Source organism: Clytia hemisphaerica, unplaced genomic scaffold, assembly GCF_902728285.1.
Source record: "Clytia hemisphaerica strain Z4C2 unplaced genomic scaffold, Clytia hemisphaerica genome assembly, whole genome shotgun sequence".
NCBI classification, from domain to species: Eukaryota; Metazoa; Cnidaria; class Hydrozoa; order Leptothecata; family Clytiidae; genus Clytia; species Clytia hemisphaerica.
In genome coordinates, this window is record NW_027104613.1 from 509725 (window position 1) to 527791 (window position 18067).

An 18067-nucleotide genomic window follows, 5' to 3' on the forward strand; every position below is an offset into this window, starting at 1 on the left:
GTGAGAAAGATGCAAAAGACGTGTTGTGTAAAAGAAATTTAATGTTGACACCGGAAATTTTCAAATTTCAACCTCAAAAAAACCACCTTGCCACCACGTGCCTCCAAAGGATTTTCATACCACAGTGGAGCCAAGACACTCAAGTCTTATGTATGTTAATTTCAGCTCTTCTGGGGACAGTCTTGGAAAGATATTTCCAATTGAAAATTTCGTGTCACTATAAGCATTTTGTCTGAATTTCTTGTCTAATGATGTTTTTCTCAAATTAGATCTGATAAGCATATTTTTTAAATCAGACATCTTCAATCCACCATGACAGTTGTCCTTTGCGGACAAAGCTAGAACATCAATTGTTTTCAGAAACAAAGAAAATACAATGAACGCGCTCCATCGTTTTATGAGTCGTTTATCCAGTGTATAATAAATCTTTGGTTAATCATATGAATCCAAGCTTGAAAATTCTAAACACCTTTTTAGGGAAAAGAGTTACTACTTCCGTTTAGGAATTAATCAAGCCAGTACTAAACTCGTATCAAATTCTATTTGTAGTTTTGCCATCTCTTGTTGTCATATTCCTTACCTTTGTTTAGTACTGTCTAAACGAGGGAAAAGTATTACAAAAGGACGTGAAAAATGAAAACATCGACAGTCTTTCCCTGTGGTTTTGGAGTTGATGTTGTTGCTGCAACATCTGTCGCTCACATAGTAAGATTTCCATCAACCTCGTTCCCTGCGTATTATTAGCTTTTTGATGCATACTGATAGAGCTAGACAACACCAGTGTATTCTCTGGCGTCAATCAGTAGCGTAAATAAAACCTGGGATACACGGGGACGAGGTTGGATCTCCATAACTTGTAAAATGTTAAGCATGATTATTTCATAGAGGTCGGTGCTGCAAACCTGGGAAATATATTACTGTAAACAAAGGAGCATTTCATATCCAGGATAACGGTGAATCAAGCTGATAAGAATTCACCATCAAAATGACTGTTCTTTATCCCTGTTGGTGATGACGAAGTCGGTCCAAACACTTGGTCCATTACATATGCATCATTTGTTTGATTGATGACGTAATTGTGATTATGATTGATGACGTCACCATTATGTTGCCTGGTCGATGTTGTTCGGTTTTGTGCAACATACGGATTAGATATTCGCTCCTCAGATCTTTTAGCCTTTGAAATGAATAAAGTTAAAATTATGATTTTTTTTACTGCTTGTTAGTATATATCTGTTAAACTTGAGATAAGCTCTGCTAAAATTCAGGAGGAAAGATACTTGCAACTTTACTTGGCGCTTTCTAATTTGACTCCATTATGCAATAATTTGAAAATCATTGTCAACAAGAAACTCTTCTAAGCTCTAACACTCAATGTGCACCCGTATTTAATGAAAATCCAATGCCCTTTAAAAATGGAACTAGAGAACACCAACTATTTTTTTAAATACATTAAAAACTAGGATAAAAGCATCAAATCAAAGACCGTAAAATCAAGCTAGTATAAAATATGTTCATTAAAGAAACACATGGTACCGGTAGAAAAGACTTGATCTACGATTATATTATAGGTCAACCCCGTCCCAGTGTATTCCAGGCTTTATTTATGATTGTCGCCAAAGAATATTATCTAGCGCTATCATTAAGCATAAAAAGTGGATAATGAGGGAACGAGGTTGATTAAAGGCTACCTGTTCATGAATTTGGATAACCGTCAAAGGATAAATCACGCATATCACAATATCTTCAATGACGTTGCCTTGGATACCATCTCGGTGCCGTAACTTCGTTCTCAGCTGACTCGTCATTGTGACGAAACCAATAAAGAACGCCCATCCAAGATTGTTGATATAGAGAAATCGAAGCCGCAAAAATAACAAGATAATGCACAAATAGAATGGAAGCGCGTATTTTACATATTTGAAAACTCTTTTCGCTCGGGATTTCATTCTCCTCTCATTGTTTGCGATGTTACCAAGGAAATACCAAGGGGCTATGGTTGCTATCGAAACGTTTTTGAGACGTTGGATGGAGTTAATATTTCCATAAATCATAGCCCAATGGTTGAGTTTGTCATACGACCAGTTTGGTTCCAATTTCAACAGTCTAAGATAAGTGGATGTAAAGGATTGCAAATCTTAAATATTATTTTTCTAAGACCCTTTCTTTGGTTGACAGTTGTAATGTTATGGTGTGGGTGAAGTATATATGCCCCCAGCGGTTTGCGTGAATGCGTGAAAATTTAAAAAAATTGCGTGAATGCGTGAATTGGAAAGCTTTGCGTGAATAAAAATTGCGTGGTTAATTTCGAAAATATATTGCGTGAATGCGTGAATTCGGGAATCTTAGAAGACTTTACCACCAAAAACAATTTTCCTATAATCAAAATTTATTTTTTTAGAAAGATTCTATTTCAAAATGAAGGAGAAACATTTTTACTTAATCCTGCATAAATGTATTTCTTAAGTCTTCCATGGTTTGCACCAACTCATCTCAAGAAAATATTTTTAAGGAAATGCCTAAAGCTAAAACCAAGTTTTTTTCAATGTGCCAGGAGCCCGATTAAATTCCCTCCTGTCTCGCTACCCCTGTTTATAAAAGCTTTATCAAGACATAATTCAATACAGTGTCTAATCGTATCTTGAACCATGTTCAGATGTCACGGCTTTATATCGCTCCGAAACGAAACGGCTCCGAAACACTGTGTGAATATCAAAACTCGAAGCGTCAAAAAAGAAGACATTACAAAGCAAAACAGATCGAAACAGTTTCGATCCACTTTTTTCATCGGAGCGGGACTGCTCCGAAACGTTCCGAAATCAGTGTGAACACTTCCTATTCGTAACTAACACCATATAAAAACAATACGAAAACTTAACTTAGACTATGCTCAGACGTTACGGTTTCGTACCGCTCCAGTGTTGTACGTGTCCGTTCCGGAGCGAAACGGAACGTAGCGTGTAAAGGTGGTCTGAACATGGCCTTGGTAACAGAATAAAGAACTCACCTCCATAATGCGACCGCAGAAAGACACAACAAGATAGCGAATGGCAGACCGGCTAGGATTGTAAATCCAGTGATTTCTGCCCTCCCAACTCTTTCTTCGTAAATGAGAAGAACTGATGTCACAGCTGCTAGAGTGATGCACCAAAATATTCGTTGGATCAGAGGAGGCTTCTCTTCGCCTTAGGAGAAATAGTTGGAAACAAAGAAATAATAAACAGGTAGAGCTTTTAACTTAGTGAGTCGGAAGGGCTTATTTCAAAAAGTAACTTGGCGACGTACCGTCGTTTTTTATAAGTCTCCCATTTCTGCACTAAGATTTTTGTCACTTTTCCGAAATCTTTATGCTATTTTTTCCGGGATAACCGGAAAGAGATTGAAGGGGGTTTGTTTCTAAAATTGCGGAAAACCTTATGCTTACTAACTAAACTGCCTAACTTTCCGAAGCTCATTTTTTAACTACCCGAAGTCCTGGTCTTTTTCCAATGAAAATATGGCAAAAGAATCTTAGTGCGGAAATGGGAAAAGGACGGTACTGTAAAGATCCATTGTGTATGTGTAGATTTTACTACCATCTAAGCTCAATCAGGCTATATCTGTCAAACTAAATTTGCCTCTAACAAAATATGATTTAATAGCATACCATAGTGATTCTAAAAATAGACATCAAATTTACTGTTTGTCCGAGTTTTAATCCCATCATCCTTTTGATTTCGCAAGTCAATTACACTTATTGGCGATACAAAAGTAATAGCTTGCACGCATTATACGAATCAAGATGAAAAGGATTGTGGGATTGAATTTCGGTCAAATGTTAAAAGTAATAATTATGACGTTTGCATAGCGGTGTGCTATTCGAAACTCGCATATCAATAAAATATGTATGAAAAAAAATGTCGCACCATTGCTGGAGATACTCCCCATCACCAGGGCTGCAGAATCAAAACTTGTGATGAAATACAGTAAAGTGATCAACAAAGCGATAATCTGCAGAATGATTTTGATATCTTCGTACTTCTCCAAAACAAGAAAGAAACGTCGGTTTTCATCTACGCATCCAAGCCGCTGCACCCAGGTTGGAATTCCCAAATTTTGTCTTTCAGCTCTAAAAAGAATATTTAGGAATTCAGACATAGTATGTATAAGTAAGTCTGCGAACGCAGTCGGAGGCAGCCCGGAGGCTCCTCTTTCGATAGCTGTCTACCCGAAGGTAGGGGAGGTAGCCACTCTTTCTCCCTGGATTGCTCCACTTATCCTTGATTCTTCCCTTGCTTGCTGAGCATCAAGCAAAGAGGCATCAAGTACCATCTTCAAGTCTTTGGTATGACCCAGCCAGGGATTGAGCCTATGACTTTGCGAACCGTAGCTGGATGCTCTATCTTTAAGCTATGACCGCTATAAAATATAGTGTATATCATGAATGCGTATATATAGTCCCTATAAAAAACACCGGTTCAGAAGCTTTTTGTTACTTTCCATTGTTTCGTACTTGAACTTGCGTTGAGAAATGAGTTTGCTTTGCTCACTTTTTGATCATGTGATTGAATCTTAAACCAACCCCAAGAGGAGTACTTGGTAACGTGATCAAAAACTTAGCCTGGATATCCAGACCGTAAACTATTTCACCGTCTAGTTTTTTTATAATCTTGTCTCTGGTTTACGGTCTGGTCGAAGTAACTCGTCTGCAGGGATATCTGTCCCTGCATATGCGAGTGTCTCTAATTGGTCAGTAAGCGCCCAGACACTGAGCAGAATTTTCGCGGGGTTTTTGATATTTTTCGATGCGCGCGCATAATTTATGGAAAAAGCTGACCTTGCAAAAAAAGATAAACAAATGAAAAAGAAAACACAAGTTCATTTCTAAACAAAATGGCCGCTGGAAAGGAGCCTTTATGAATGTGGCTGATGCTTTGATGTACTTTAAAGTGGTTTTGAAAGTTTATTGAGTTTGTAAAAGAGGTTTTATGGTAAGTAATTATGTGTGTCTGCCTGGGTTTCCAAAGTTTTGAGATTCTGTCAACAAGGGTTTACTCACAGACTGTGTCATTCAAAACTGTATCAGACTTTTTTAGTTGCACCAGACTCTAAAATTTTAGAAACTTTGTATGTTGAGGTAAGAGTTTTTTTTTCTGAAATTTTGAGTCTGGATACCCAGGCTATCAAAAACTGTGCAAATCGATTTTTATCTTTTGATATTAACAAAGGAAACAGCTAACAAAAAGTTAAAACGCTTCCAGACCAGGGTTTTTTATAAGAACTATGCTATCGACTAGAGTATAAAAACATTTTTTCAACCAGTCGACTCGTATGCTTGGTACTTGATGCCTTCTTCTACTTTTAGGCAGACAGCCATGAAATCGCCCTCGCTCTCGATATAAAGCTAAGCTCATGGACTTCCGTGCTAAGTTTGATTAGCTAGATTCTCCATATTCTCCACCTTCAAGCGTAAAAAGAATTCAAATTTGCCTCATTTTCCCAAACAAAAATAACAGAGGTTTGTATAGGAAACATACGTTGTCATCCCACACTGGAGATTCGCATCAATCGCTTGATTCTGCATATCAATGGCCACTCCACCGATCACAACAAACCAAATGAAATTACAAAGAATAGGTATGAGGAATCCAAATTCAACAACATTCTTGATGGTTCGGCCTTTACTGATTCTAGTGGCAAATATAGCAACCAGTGGTGCCCATCCTAGCCACCAGCCCCCTAGAGATTGGTGATAGAGGTTGGTGAATAAATAGAAAAATTTCATGTCTTTTAAACTATGAACCCCTTCTTACCGACCCGGTGGGATTTTTTCAGCCAGTTTGGGTAAGAATATCGGACCAAAACTCGATAGGGATAGATATTCCCACGTTTTTTATGGCTGGGGATTGACATTCCCATGTTTTTTTTTATGATTGGAGATTTGAATTCCATTGTTTTCGACCTAGAAAATTCAGGAGAAAATACCACAATATTTTGCAGTGAGGATTTTCTTATTTGATGATTTTCAGCAGGGACAAAAATATATAATTAAATATAAGTATAGTTTTCCATTGGGGACGATATTTTGGTCAATTTTTCCAGTGGGAAGGGGTCCCAGTGGGTCTGTGAGAAAAGGGTGTAAATTTACTTTTTCATCCAAACAAAAAAATTACTGATTTGCTGAAACCCTTTGCTGATCCTTGTGGTGAACATAGGGACTAGCCCCATGAAATAGTTAATGTTAAATATTTTTATCCAAATTTGACCAATTTTTATAGTTCGTTCTTAACCAATTTTTGTTGCAACGGCGTTGTTATTGAGATGTCGAAAATCTGCGAAGAGATGACGCAGGGAAACTGATATCAAGCTTCAAGACAGAAACCACGACTATTGTATGTGAATGAAGGTAGAAAGTCTATCGCCATATTTCCCGAACACCCTGCCTGGAAGAGCTTGAGATTCGAACACAGTCCATTGCGGTGAAAGTCTGTGATCGAAACCTTCAAACTACCAATCGGCTTAGTAAAGCTCAAATTGCAGATGTAGAATGATAAACTCGGTATACACGACTATTGTTTTTTAAATGCTTTTCCTGGAAAATTGTGAGCTCTGTCTGATTGTGATATTATCAAGGTCTTTTAAGAAAATGTAACACGGCGTTAATAGGGCTGGACTTCAGAAATATTTTAAGTGATTCTTAGAGCATAATCTCCTTATAAAAACCTTTTTTCTGAAGACAAGAGACTGAAAACATCTTACAGTAAAACACAGTGTCTATCCATTATTTCCATTATCATCGTTAAATTCTGACCTCTCAGAGTCACCATTTTTCGACCTGTTTACCCCCTGTTACCTCATTTTACCCCATCTCGCCCTTAGTAAGAACGCAAGCTACGAAATCTGTGACCATGCATCCAGAAGGCGGGACCTTACCCAGAAAGACGGTATCTAAACACGAGGGATGAGACTGAAGAAACAAAAGCATTGTCAATGATCCTCGGGAACTCACTTTAATAAAAGAAGACAAGAGAAAACAACTTACAGTAAAACACCGTATTTTCATGCATCCAGTTAATCTCAACATCTGTTTTCCCAGGATAATTTCCTTGTTGAAGAAAAGCACCAGTAAAAGTGGAAGTTCCCACAAAAAATTGAGTATAATGACCGATAGATTGGACAGCCAGATTTAACAAGTAGAAAATGTTGTCACTTAACGCTATTGTGATAGTAAACAAAGCTCCTACAAAGAAAAAGTAAATTGTCAATTTCTTTAATGAAGAGGTTCAAAATTGATCATTAAGAGGGGTTTTTTTATAAGGCTTGAAATCTACAACAGATACAAAGATCTGTTAAAATTAATAGGAATTCCATGGGGGTAACTTTTTAAATCCTTCAAAAATTCAGAATTCAAGAGAGGTTTGAGCCTTAAATTGCCTGGAATTTCAAGGGGTTACAGTATTTCTAACAACAAAACTTTGGACCTCCTCAACAAGTGGTAAACAGTTCTTTTCTGGAAAAGCCCATAAAATAAGAACGATGTCAACTATACCTGTTAAGAAACAAAGTTGAGACATTCTTCTGATGCCGATTTTAATGCCACTTAAGGCTGAAATCATGGATAACCCGGTCACAGCCCATAATGCAATGAACCTGAAACATTGCAAGAAACAACGTTGGACGAATGCGTTAAAATAATTGTACGTTCCAACTTTAAGTTAAGGCGCTTAAAACTACTTGCAATTGTTAAAATTTTGCAGGGAAATTCCCTTTGTGCCAAATATAATAGCCCTAGTCGTAAATACTAAAGATCAATAAATAATTGAGACAACACCGCGCGGGTTACAGGCAGTGATTGTATACAGGTTCACCAGTGGACGTTTGGCTGAAATAAAAGCTGCGTATGACCGCGTGGAAAAGTTGGCGAGAGGTGCTGATTTTAGCCCTTCCAACCGACAATTCTTTTTTCTATGCAAACCTAGCTCTTGCGCTCGCTTTTCCTGCGTGATATCTTTCCAGCCCAACTGGTGAGCCAGTCTATTTTCTATAGTATTTGTTTATTTCTAACCTTGTTGTTCGATTGTTTTCCAGTTCAGGGACGATACTTTGCAGACCGACGACCAGCATAATGGCGCCAAGAATGAACGACGTGGACACGCCGAAACCGATACAAATTAACGACACGCTGTCGACGATATCTCCGAGACGTCCGAATATCTTCTTTCCGAAGACTGGGTATAGTGATGAACGCATGGTCAAAGGTAGACCTTAAAGAAAACAAAAAATCGTTGAATTGAAACATTAGATATCCTGGAGCTACAATCAAAGTCATAATATTTGAGAAAAAAAGGGAAAACCCTACGAAATCTTACAACCACAAACGATTTGGAAGCGCTCTAAATTAGGTTGGACAGGTAGAGTTTCAACTCTGAGTTTTAACGCTAAACTTATACCTTAGGATCTGAGGAACTAAAAGTCCAAGAATAGTCCAATAAGGCTCAGAATATAGCCTAGAAGTCTATAAACCCCTCCCGAATTGAAATATTCGAATAAATTTATCAATTTGCCCAAAAGCGACTTTTTTGCCCGAACTTTAAAATTGCTGAAAACGAGGAATTAAGCAAAATTCCAAATATATTTTGACCGTGATTGTAACATCTTTCAACATCTATTCAACTGTCTTACCGTACTTTTTTTTGTATATTATAGGTGACTTACATAAATTAAGACGGTTACCATATAATACCACGCACAGAAAGTGAAGTTGTGAACAAAGCAGTCTTTTGACCTACACTCAGACCTTATTTTTTGCTAAATATCTAAAATAACTGTGCCTTTCTTATGAAAGAATATAATGCTATTAACAAAGTGATCTCTATAATAGCTTCCAGAACATATAGCATACCCAACCTCGCTTCCAGCGTTGTATTGGCTTTTTGATGCTTACTGATAGCTTCATTCCAAATAATAATACGCGCCCATCAGTTACCGTAAGTTGGTCTAATGTCGACATTCCTCTTCTAATTCCGACACCCTTCTTTAGAGATGGGAATAATATGGAAGGTTGGGATCACTTATAGACAAAATATTTTTCTTCTCTGATTGCTAAGTAAAGAAAATAGTTTCCATCAGCGATTCCAACATTCTGATTATTCCTATCTTTAAAGAAGGGTGTCGAAATTAGAAGGGGATATCGATATTAAGGCCGGTCTCTACTTGCACGCGGTGCGATCGCACGTTTTGGCTTCAATCCTATTTGCTTGTAAAAAAGATTACGTCTTAAAAATCTAGCGCGCGCTCGAAAAAAAGTTGAACACATTTCAACTTTTTTCAACCGTTACGTCAGATCACGCCAATGGAGTTGCTTCATTTTTCTTTTGACCAATAGCGTTGAAGCTTTGCTCGAAAAAGTGCGATCGAAACGCGCGCAAGTGGAGACCGGCCTTTAGACTAATTTACGGTACGTAAATAAGAGCTGGGGTACAAAGACTGACATTGTATACTCACCCTTTCGGTAACAAAGAACGGATAGTAGAAGACATGGAAGTATGTAGACACTGAATCCATGAAATCCCCAATGAAGAAGAACCACATTGAGAGAGTTCTGTGCTTGTGTGATGTGATTGCTCCTGAAAAAAAGAAAGCATCATCAATAACCTCGTTCCCGTGTATTCCAGACTTTATTAACGTTAATGATTGACGCCAGAGAATATTATCTAGCGCTATTAGTAAGCATTAAAAAGTTGATACCTTATCGGCAAAAACTTAGTCGGCCCTTAGTGACTAAATTTTGCCTTGGTGACTAAGATTGGGGCCGACTAAAAATTTGGGCCGACTAAAATTTGGGCCGACTAAAAATTTAGGAATGGCCAAAACTTAGTTATTAGTCGGCCCTTAGTGACTAAATTTTGACGAGGTGACTAAAATTAGGGCCGACTAATAATTAAGGCCGACTAAAATTAAGGCCGACTAAGTTTTGGCCAATAAGGTAATACGCAGGGAACGAGGTTGCATCATCTTGAGATCTTTAGCGGAGGAGACTGGTAACAAAACTTAACGAGCAAAATTGTAGAGTACTGGACATACTTCGGTCTAAAGTGAAATATAATCTTTACTTAACGAATAACATTGTCTAAAGCATTGAAATATGTCTGAACTCTATAGAGGTGTAAAGACGTATTGAATTTTCTGAGGCACAAAGACAGGGGTTTCTAAACCACTCATAGATAAGGATGTTGAAAAACGATAACACGGAAATAGGTGTATCTGAGACAAAAAAACATTAGTTTTGAGGCACAGAGAAGAAAATTGGCGAGAGATGTCTTAGCTCTAGTTTAGACGGCTCACCTTTCACCCTGCCTATTCTAATTGTAAGAGTAGGCACAAAGCGGCCACAAAGTGGGCAGTTAAATAAATTACTTTGAATTGAATTGAATTGAATAAATTCTTTACTTCAAAAAGGTTGAAAGAAGACATTGACGTCAAAAGAGGGCAATGCATTGACTTTAGACAGCCTACTTTATGCTCATCTTAATTGGTCAGCCTAAGCTGAGCATTCAAATAGGTAAAATTTTCTTCTTCTACTACTTCTTCCACCATAAGACGGCAAAAAAAAATCCGATTTCCCGATCTCACTTTGATTTCTAAACTTTCTTCCGATCGGGTTAACTTTTTGGGTACTTTTAGCGTGCGTTGTTTTTACAGATCATAATGTGGTGTTTCAAGATGGCGGCTCAAGCGATAAGTCAGATGTGATAAGTCAGTGCTGTACCAAAGTATTTCCAGTGTAAATCTGTTGCAAGCTTCAATTTCTGTCATTTATTTTTTTAACTCGGCAAATCAAACACATGATTTTCATCAAGGGGATTCTTTTTCTACATCTTTTGAAGGTTTAAAGCCGTTTGCTCAAGTTTTTGTTTATGATGAATTTTCTGATACTTTTTATTGCTGCTTTTATCAGTTTTTGCAATAAAAACATATTTTTCTTGTTTGCCTCTAGGTGGGATTGATGGTGTTATAATGTTATTGGAATTTGATAAAGTTTACAAAAGTACAGCTACTGTCTAAATTTGATAAAGACTGGATGTAATTGTGCTTTTTTGGACTAAGGCGAATCGCAGAAAATTGTTTGGTTCCCGTCATTTCTACTTTAAAAAGTGGGGGTCATTCGGTTGAAAATATTTTTCTTTTAAGAAGCAGCTACTTATTGTTGAAAGGGAATCCGTCGTGTGGACTGATCCGAATTAAGAAATTGAGAAACCGTGGATAAACTGGTTTTCGGTTTACTCTCCATTAGCATGTGGCTCGCTACTTCGATTTGAAAACTTGTAAACACAGAGCGTGCAGAGGTCGACAGTGGAAATCCAGCAAAGCAGCGGAAAAGCTTTCCGACTCTCCAACTCTACCTGCTGACCGTAAATCAGGGTCGGTCAGATGACGGGAACCAAATGATGACATCACATTTCCTATTATTGGACTTGCAAAATTATGACAAATGGTCTTTGGAATTTGATCAATTATATTAATATTAATATATACAGTTCTTGTTGAAATTGATCAAACTATTTTTCATGCAGTTCCGGACGCAGATTGTGTTTTTCTAACCTTTCCTAACCTTGGAGCACCTTTTGACCGAATAATGGAATGGAATGAATGGCGATAGTTTATACATATCTCTTATCAGACTTGCAAAAAGCGGACTGCAGAAAGTTATGAAAAATGGTTTCTAGAATTTAATGAATTATACCGCCAAGTTACACAACATGCACACTCGTCACAACTTGCACAGCCATAACAAACAGATCCATCTGGTCTTCATTTAACATTGTTTTAAAGTTTAAAAAACACTGCCAGTGCTTGGCACAGAAGAGAGGACTCCCAGTTGAAATTAATTGCTACTCCGCTGCCCTGTTGAATTTATTTATTATGCTCGTGTGTTTATTCCGCCAAGGCAGTAAAGCGATCGCCCAAATTCATAGACCAATTAAAAGTGAGTTTAAAGCAAAACGGGGGAAAAATGAGCTTCCCCGCATAGTTATGAATTTTAAGTTTTGCTTTCGATCATCATTTGCGACCGGCAAAGTCTTCAAGATGGTTGTGTGCATGTTGTGTAACTTGACGGTACTAAACTACAAAATTTATTTACGCAGACTGGATGCAAATTGTGTTTTTCAAGATTTTGTGATTTTGCTTCAAGTGCAAAGTAGATATCTTTATTTTGGTTCTGACGTTTTGCGGCAATTTTCTTATTTATTTCTAGCATAACACTAACACTTTGGTCAGATATGGATATTGTCTACATCCAACAGAAAAAATGTATCATAAACTGACTGTAATGAAATTAACAAAAAGTGCAATTACACTATGTTTCTCTTTTATTTTACAGTAATGAACTATAGCTTAATTGTTTGATGTCATAGAAACAGTGCTACAATGCTATAAAGAGAAATATACTTTGAGCTTCTCGTGGCGGATGTATTTGGAGGAGCTCTCAGGCTTGTTTTAAATCAAGTTATCAAATGTTTCACATTTTGTACATTATTCAACATTTTTAGTCTACTCTGTTTCAGTACATCTCTTACATCTGTTAACCCACTTATTAAAGCTATCTAGCTAAGCTCTATTGGCTGACCTTCCAGCCTCGGCTGGTTTATTCACAATTAGAAGAGGCAAGGCGAAAAGTGGGCCGTCTAAACTAGAGCTTACTTTCCACGATAGATGAGCAAGTTGTCTGTGGTGTTTCGATATCCCACAATGGGAGCGTTAGCACCATCATAGAACAATCCATTGCATATTCCGGTGGTGAAAATCATGGCAAAGTAATCGAAATTCCCATATTCTGGTTTGTCTGTGGATAGTCCTGTGATGAAATTAGAATAAAGAATATGATATCAAGTACTGTAATAGTTTAGACGGCCCAATATTTTTCCTGCCTATTCTAATTTTGAATTAAAGTAGACAAAAAGTTGGCCGTTTCTGGTCTAAACTCTTTTGACATTAATGCAATGACTTATCTCAATCCTTTTCAATTTAAGATTTCAACTCCTTGCCTCTTTTTGCTAGCTTTAACGATAAGAATAGACAGGAGAGAGTCGGTCGTCTAAACTAGAGCTAAGTCAATATAATTGAGTTGAATTTGAATTGAAGGTCGGATTGGTTTTTTCAATACTCTTTTCATGGAGTTGCGATACAATCTTGACGACTAACAGGAATTGATCATTGAAAGTCTATATGTGTGACACACCCAGCTGGCACACAACGTTGTTTCAACGTTCGTCTAACGTTATATGGACATTGTGAACGTTAGATAAACGTTGAAATAACGTTGTGTGCCAGATGGGCATAATATGTACGTTTTGTATAAAGGTTTGGCCCACTTGCTAGATATTTGGTCTCCTCTTATGAGACTCTGGAATTACTCAAATTAACCTCCCATTTTATCGAACACCTCTGTCTCACAGCCCCGGTGGAATATTTTTCCTTAGTGGGGACAAAGATTGCTATACAAGTCCCAATGGGGATAGAAATTCAATTCATTTTAGAGTACAATTTTTAAACATTGAATTTCGAATGGGGATGAAATCAAAGTGAATTTCCCAGAGGGACTGAAATTCTAGGGTATTTTTCCACCGGGGACGAAATCTTTAGATAGAGTCGATAATTCACGTGAACAGTCCAGTAATCTAGGACTTTTAGACAGTCTTTTGATTGTTTTCACGGGGTCCACGGCCATCCGACTCGGCTATCTATGAACTGAACGGAACAATGGAAGGAGCGGGGATTTGAACTGCGAATCCCTGATTTGAGACGCTGACGCTTTTGACCACTTGGCCATCGCTCCATATTTGCCAAATTTTCTAGTGGGGCTGGGGTCCCAGCGGGAATGTGACACAGGGGTGTTATTGAGTTAAAACTTACCTAGTTTGAGTTTTCCATATTTGAAATAAACGTAGAAAATGACAATCACCCAAATCAATTGGCTGCTTATGTAGAACCTATGGTAAACGAAATATTAGATTGATTCAACCTCGTTCTCGTGTATTCATTGTTACTGTTTTGACCCCTAAATTGCTTGTAATTTCAAGTAAGCGATTGTACCCTCCAAGAACTCATTAACTATTCAAAGAAATTCTATTTTTAAACTATTTGGGATGTCTTTTATTTTCGTAGAGTAAATATTAGAAAGACGGGTCGGCAATAAATGTTCAAAGGTCTTTTTTAGGTCTGAAAAATGGTTCAAGATACGAAAAAAATTACAATTCGACGGTCTAAGAATTTGGTTCGCCACCTCAAGTACATATTCAAGCTAATCAATACAATGGACTTGCTAAGAATAGGCCGGTCTAAAATCTATAATTTGCCGAAGTTAGATTTTTCATTCAGAAGTCTATCAAAAACAAAGAAAACCCGACCTGAATGTTAGGGGCTGAACGCTGAAATGAGTTAAAATTTGTTATCAAATTAAAGAATTAAGTCTACACCTCAGACAAACGAAATTCTTTATTCCTCAGTCTTTAATCCTCAGGTGTCTTACTCGCATATTTCTGTAAAGCCCGAACGGCTAGATGGAGCGCTTTGGCTAAAAAGTGTGCCGTGGTAAGGTAGGAAATCCTACTAAAGTTACGTGACATTACAATAGGATTTCAGCGCCTGACCAATCAGAAGCTTCGCGCATTTTCAAAAAACAATATCAACAATATTTTTTGCCATATTCACTTTTTTTTTTTTGGAAAATCTTAAAGCATGCCATCTAGCCTTCGGGCTTTGAAATCTGTGATCCCTGTGTGCCAGCTGTGTTCTTACCACGTGCACTTATCAGTGATCCATCTTCTAGCAATATTGAAATGATCCAGACTAGTTTTCCAATCAGCGATCGCCCAGCCTATAACAAGCCATAATACTAATGCGCCAAGCAGAGATGACAAAGGGTTGAAATTGAGATGGATTTTACCAACGCTGAATTTCAACCTCAAACAACTGTAGACAAAAGAGAATTAAAGAAATTATCAGGAGGGAGTCACCAAGCTCTGCCAAGCGCAAATTTCAGTTTTTAATTGATTTTATTAATTTACGAATCCATCTTCACGTTTTCTAGTGTGTGGAAGTCCACCAACTATTACACAAACGAAATGTTTTGGCATACGGCCACAGATATTAATCCTAAATTTTACATTTTTCATTAATAATGAAGACATAACCCTGTGTCACAGACCCGGTGGACCCATAAGTGGAAATTCTATCAAAATGTGGCCCTTGCGGGAAATATTCCCTACAATTTCACCCCCACTGGAAAATCGACTTTAATTTCTCATTTGAATTCCAATGGCAATTTTCCGAGCTGGAAACTGATGAATTTCTCCATTATTCGATATAAATTTGAATCCCAAAACTGTCGGAAAAAGTTTCACCGGGGTAGTGATCCTAGCTGGCACACAACACAACGTTGTTTTAACGTTTTTCTAACATTCACAACGTCCATATAACGTTAGATAAACGTTGAAACAACGTTGTGTGCCAGCTGGGGAGACAGAGCCTTACTTACAGTGACATAAATTCAGCTTTTCGTCTCACGAGGTGTTTTTCATCCATTTCTGATGGCTTTTTATTTGTTCCTTCTATTTCCATCATGGATAACTTTTTTATAAGAATAAACTATATGAGAACATAAGGTTTCGGTGGCTAAAATTATATAAGAACAAGTTAAGAACATTTTAAGGCAATTTACACCAAAACACCCGAATTCTTAGGAAATTGCACAATAACACTCACAAAATGGTGATGAAAACATTATAAGAACATTTTTAGGCTTCTCTAGTGTCCTTATAAAAACGTGTACATCTGAAATTTTAGTAGTAGTCAAGAACAAAACTTCATTGCATAAGAATTGATGTTCAGACTTTAGACCTACTGTCCGGGATGGTCAAAATTCACAATGTCCGGGGTAAATTTAAAAAAAATGTTATATCCTCTAACCCCATATTCAATTTTTTTCTGGAAAAGCGCAATACTATTTCTCACAACGTTTTTAGATTTTTTAACATCTCGATAAAACGGAAGAAAATACGGAAAAGAGCTGTAAAATGGTATGCTTAAGGGCTCTGACCATAGTGAATTTTTCATAATTGCCGTGTTTAAAATGTGTTTTCTGATTGATGTAACCAATAAAACTATGGCTTGTTATACATTTTCTGTTAGACAAACTATTCCTGAATCTGAAAATTCAAAAATTGCATTGAAAAAATTTGATGAAGAAGAAAATGAAGACTTTTGCGAGGAAAAGTATTTCAACTTTGAAGAGCTTAGTTTCGGCGAAGAAAAAATATTTTGAAAAATTTTTCGCAGTAGATGGTGTATCTTTTACTGAACAATAAAAATTTTTGCGGAAAATTTTTGTAAATGCTTCTTTGTCTCGAAATCTTCAAAATAGTGGTTTTTCATCAATTTTTCATCTGGATTTTGCTTAAAAAAACAGTCATAACTATTGACACACCTTTTTAGAAAAAATTTCCGCAAAATTTAAAATAGTTCAATTCTTTGCGGACAGTGTAAAGAAATTTTGAAACAAAAAAGTTAATTACCCATTAAAACTAAGCACTTTTTGTAAAAGAGGGTGATGCAACATATTATTAACATCTTTTTAAAGTTCATAACGTCATTTTTGCAATTAAGTTCTTAATTACTCTTAAGGGATTCGATTAAAAAGCAATTTATAAAGGCAATTCTTTGTTAAATGTGTTAAAGAACCTGAAATATAACTTTTATGTTCAAATACCAAAATCAATTTTTGGACTATGGTCAGAGCCCTTAAGATAACTAGATCATTGAATTTAAAGCCAAAAAAGCTAGAGAGGAACCTTAAACCTAAAAGAATGATGTACATGAAACGTTTAAGTAAAAGTAATAATTACCTTTATTTCTTTGGCGTACAGGGGTTTGAAGCAGCTTAAAATGTTGTAGCAATGAACTTAAATTAACAAACGGTTCAAAATACAACGAATTCACGTTGTTATACACACTTCAAGGATTGTTTTCTCAATGATAAAAGTATTGTTTTACCATCAACACAAAATCAAGTTGTTTTTTTTTTGGCTTGAAGTTTGCTTGAAATACTGTACGATCACGTAATTGTGCAAAGTTAGATAATAAGAGACAAAGGAGAATATCGTGCAATTCTTTGTCCCATATTTTCAAGCACCAGTGTGAATACACCTAGGCTGCTGGCATCCACTAACGGATTCAAGCTTACTTCTATACTACTTAGAGGTTTGCGATTCAGACTAGAATACACCCTAACACCAACATTCGCCAGTACACTAACGTTTCCTTGAAGAGAAATTTCTGTGCAGTTATATTTCTCGAGGAGATTGCTTTCTAAGAATAATCTTATATTAAAGCAATAAAAATTGCTGTATTGCAGTTTTCTTCTCGTAAGATGGTCGTAAAGCTTTTGTCTAACAATGATGCAAAATCATTTAATCTCAACGTATTTAATTGCACTTTTTAATGATATGTTTGAGGTTTCTTATAAGCATATGACAATCCTATGATTAATGTTCTTATCAATTTGAAACTTCTATTTGCAGAGTAGAGAATACAAAAAATGTCTTTATGTTTGTGACAGACGAATATTGTTAAATGTGTACAAAAAATGCAGTCAAAACAGTGACTTTAGTAGACAATCTTATTGGATTAAATGATATGACTGATTGTAGCCAAAATTTTAGCATTGCAACCATTGAGTTTAAAGCCCGAAGGGCTAGAGGAGAATCTTTAACCTTTCTTAGGCAAGAAAAAGTGAAGCCTTAAAACATACGCCGTATTTTCGATGACGGATTGAATCTAGCAATTCCTTTGTTTTCGTGAGATATTTTTTTCGAAATTAAGCGGTAAATATTAGTTTCAATCTGTCATTTGTGTAAAAACCAGGTGGATCGCTCAAGGCCGAGCAACTTTGGTAGGATTTGTTGGCTTCAAATCCTACCAAGGAGATTCGATTCTAGCCCTTCGGGCTTATATTTCATTGACAGTTATTCTTTCTTTAAAACATACACGTTTTTTATAAGAACTAAATATGTGCGAACATGAGGCCTTG

At 36.7% G+C, this 18067-nt stretch overlaps 1 protein-coding gene across 1 annotated transcript; it reads right to left on the reverse strand.

The window, feature by feature from the left end:
* Positions 1-662: 662 nt before the first annotated feature.
* On the reverse strand, positions 663-15620 carry LOC136824319 (glycine betaine transporter OpuD-like). Its single transcript, XM_067080476.1, has 13 exons — positions 15518-15620; positions 14779-14952; positions 13894-13970; positions 12682-12835; positions 9484-9605; positions 8045-8243; positions 7529-7629; positions 7022-7219; positions 5517-5718; positions 3906-4108; positions 3008-3185; positions 1692-2106; positions 663-1177 (listed from the first exon to the last, which is right to left on the reverse strand). Exons 1-13 carry the CDS (start codon positions 15601-15603, stop codon positions 959-961), a joined length of 2328 nt encoding a protein of 775 aa, XP_066936577.1. The 5' UTR covers positions 15604-15620; the 3' UTR covers positions 663-958.
* Positions 15621-18067: the final 2447 nt, after the last annotated feature.